Here is a 3290-nt window from a genome sequence, read left to right on the forward strand (position 1 = left end):
CCAGAGAGGCTGTCCTGGTGAGGGAGAAATTCATGGCTCACTTCTCAGCGGAGGGAGCTGTGTCTTGGCAACCAAAGGAGTAGCCTGTTTGAAGTCCGAGTGACTTCCCCACAACGGCTCTTTTAAGAGCCACCCACAAACCTCTAAAGAGTGTTCCTGTCCTTTTAATTTTTTCTTAATAAATGGAGCTCTACTCCAAAATAAACTAACCTCTTTTTACTCTCTTAAGTAACTTGTCTTCACTATGTTCCTATATACAGTGTGGTGCAAAAGTTTGGGCAACCTTATTAATAGTCATTATTTTCCTGTATGAATCACTGTTACAATGAAAAATGTCAGTTAAATATACATATAGGAGACACACACATTCATATACACTAAATATTTATTTCATTTCTCTTTTTTTGTGTCGCCAATTTATGCACCTGCTTGATTTAAACACTTATTGCACACTTTCTGTAAACTGCATTTCACTTCTCAAATATCACTGTGTGTGTCTCCTATATGATATATTTAACTGACTATTTTTATTGTGACAACCAGTGATTTGTACAAGAAAATAATTACTTTTCACAATGTTGCCCAAACTTTTGCATCCCACTGTATTAGTATGTTTTGTCATTAGTATAATATGAAATAAATTCTACTTGTGTCAAGTCGGGTGCCAATATTTGCTGTGTAGTAGAACAGAGACATTTTGTCATTATAAATGTTTATTTGAAAAAATATAAATTCATTAACAAAAACATTTATCATAAATATATGAAATGTAACTATTTACAGAGAGACAGGAATAAAAAGGACCCAGCTTGGAGTGGAAGAGCCTCAGGGAGAAGGAGGAGAAAAATAAGAACGTTGTTTCTGCCCTGGAGAGCTGCTGCCTCATCAGAAAACTACTGATCATTAGGGTCCAATGTTTCCAAATTTAACACAGCTGTGCTGTTTTGAAAAACTAATTTATAAATTTGAAATTTCACGAATTCTCGTGTCTGAGGCGGCATGCTCTCCAGAGCAGGAACAAGGCCGAGGAGGAAATGTTCAGTTGGAGACGGGCGTGGCCTCTTTAGGGACTCCAGGATGGCCAGCTCCACCGCCGATGGACCGTCCTGGGACCCGTCCCTCGCCCGCCTTCGAGCTGTCCTCCTCTGTGGGCCTGTAAAACACAGCACAAAACAACACAAAGTAATGAGAAGGCTGCTACTAGATTTTCATTTTCAAAATTGAAAAAAAAAAAACCAGGATATAAACTGATTGGTTGTAGATATTTAGTAAAGGTGATCACAAGGGAATTCAAGCAAGTAAAAAGCTGTCAGTGCTTGATGTTCATACCTGTGGGTGCAGCAGCAGGAGCTGAGGGACCAGGGACTGGGGAGCCAGGAGAAGAGACAGCTGAGGACTCTGCTGCATGATTACTTGACTCTATCAAGACAATATTAGATGTTAACAGGTTGAAGACAATAGTCATAGAGAATATTATATTATTATATACTTATATACTTATTATATATACAGTGGTCTCTCATTTATTGCAGCACATGAACAGTAGTCACAGTTCTCACAAGTTGATTCTCAAAGTGCAAACCTTTGTCGATTTTAAAACGTAAAAGTATTATGCCGCGCTTTTTCTCCGTCTGCGGCGCCACTTTTGTGCGCCTTTTTTGCTCCCGGTGCAGGTGTCTATTTCCGAATGAGGGTCATAGTTATGAGTGTTTTTGTGCTGTTTTTTTCTATTGGACGTGATGGTTATCAAAACCAAACATGATAAGTTTGGCAAGCGCAGGAGACACGACATGGAGGAGATTTGTCATTTGGGCTGCAGAATGCAATGCGCATTGTTGAAAGCTGTACGGTGCAATAAAAAAAATCAGCGAAAAGGCGAGGCAGTGACGGATGAACAGCGGGACTACTGTATACTGTTTATTAATAAACAAAATATGTTCCTGTATGACAACACGCATAAATTAACTGCCTACATTAACTCAATGTAAACATACCTTCTGACTGACACTCCCCTGCTGCCTCTTCGGGCTGTCCCTGGTCCTCGGGGGAGAAGTTCTCCACGGTCCGCACCATATTGCCGCTTGTCTCCCGCGGGGTGAGGAAGGGGTCCAGAAACCCCATGACCGCGAAGAACTTCCATCTTCTCCCCGATCCTGCTGCAGACCCACTCCTCTTCTCCTTCTCTGCCTTCTTCTCCTCATTATATGTGTCCCTGAGGCTCTTCCACTTTCTCCTGCAGATGTCCTCTGAATAAACGCATTATCTTGTTAGCGGAAAGGTATTTGTACATCAGTGGGAAAATAGCGGGACAGTAGGCGGGCTTGCTAGCTTTTGCGCGGGTTCATCGGGTCAGTCTGAAAATTAAAAAGAAGGAATGAACTTACCAGGTTGCCCGATCTCCTCACTTATGTGTCTCCAAGCTAGGTCCTTTTTATTCCTGTCTCGGTAAAAGTAGTAGCTAGCATCGTACAGCTCCGGGTGATTAGCCACGGCACTGATTAGCTTTTCCTCCATACTGAATGAAGAATGAAGGGCTTTGGCTGGATCTGCCCTTTGACCTAGGTCAGAGCCACGTCACCAGGCTCCTGATTGGTTGTCGCGGCGCGATTTGACGCTGGAGTTCAGATTTTTCCAACTCGAGCGGTAGACGCGAAACGCGCGTATGCACAAAATGCAACACAAAAACTCACGCGCGTGGTTTTATTCGCGAGTCAAACGCGCCAGACGCGCTACACTGACGCGCGTTTCACGAGTTTTGGCGTTTTCGCGACGCAAATCTGCTTCCGAATTTTCGCGGGACCCGCAATCGCGCGTCATCGCGCTTTTCCATTGACTTTACATGTAAACCTGACGCTCTATTCGCGTCCATCGCGTTCGGTGTGAACACACCGTTAGAGCCTACGCTCTATCTGCTATTCGCGAACAGAGATACGCAAGTTTCTCTGTGACTGCAGCTGTCAGTCAAAGCTCTTATGATGACGTTTCACCCCAATTTAACATCACCGCGGCAGGAATTAGAATCAAACTTATGGGAAAGGAGAGTGTGATGAGAACTATTGATTTACTATTTACTATTGAAAACAAAAGAAAGAATCTTTGGAAAAAAATAATCTAAGGAGAATTAATTTAAATTAAATTAATTAGTCTGACCCCAGTCCCATCCTCTAACATGGAGGAGGCGGGGTTTATGATATACTGCAGCCAGACACCAGGGGGCGATAGAGACATTTTGGTTCATTTTTGGGGAGCTGTCGCGTCGTCCATGTTTTCTCGCTCGATTTGCCACACGG

The 3290-nt window shown here is 43.1% G+C and overlaps 1 protein-coding gene across 1 annotated transcript; it reads right to left on the reverse strand.

Moving 5' to 3' along the window:
* Window positions 1-734: 734 nt before the first annotated feature.
* On the reverse strand, window positions 735-2905 carry LOC146514540 (uncharacterized). Its single transcript, XM_085164629.1, has 4 exons — window positions 2385-2905; window positions 1995-2246; window positions 1330-1419; window positions 735-1153 (listed from the first exon to the last, which is right to left on the reverse strand). The coding sequence occupies exons 1-4, from the start codon at window positions 2512-2514 to the stop codon at window positions 894-896; spliced, it is 732 nt and encodes a 243-aa protein (XP_085020755.1). The 5' UTR covers window positions 2515-2905; the 3' UTR covers window positions 735-893.
* Window positions 2906-3290: the final 385 nt, after the last annotated feature.

The sequence above is a fragment of the Neolamprologus multifasciatus genome, chromosome 7 (assembly GCF_963576455.1).
Source record: "Neolamprologus multifasciatus chromosome 7, fNeoMul1.2, whole genome shotgun sequence".
Taxonomy (NCBI): Eukaryota; Metazoa; Chordata; class Actinopteri; order Cichliformes; family Cichlidae; genus Neolamprologus; species Neolamprologus multifasciatus.

Excerpts from the sequence above, each read along its gene's own strand:
- LOC146514540 (XM_085164629.1), bottom strand. The coding sequence starts at position 2,514 with ATGGAGGAAAAGCTAATCAGTGCCGTGGCTAATCACCCGGAGCTGTAC. Across the intron at positions 2,247-2,384 it reads TGAGGAGATCGGGCAACCTG|AGGACATCTGCAGGAGAAAG; the intron begins GTAAGTTCATTC and ends GCGTTTATTCAG. Across the intron at positions 1,420-1,994 it reads AGGGGAGTGTCAGTCAGAAG|AGTCAAGTAATCATGCAGCA; the intron begins GTATGTTTACAT and ends TTGTCTTGATAG.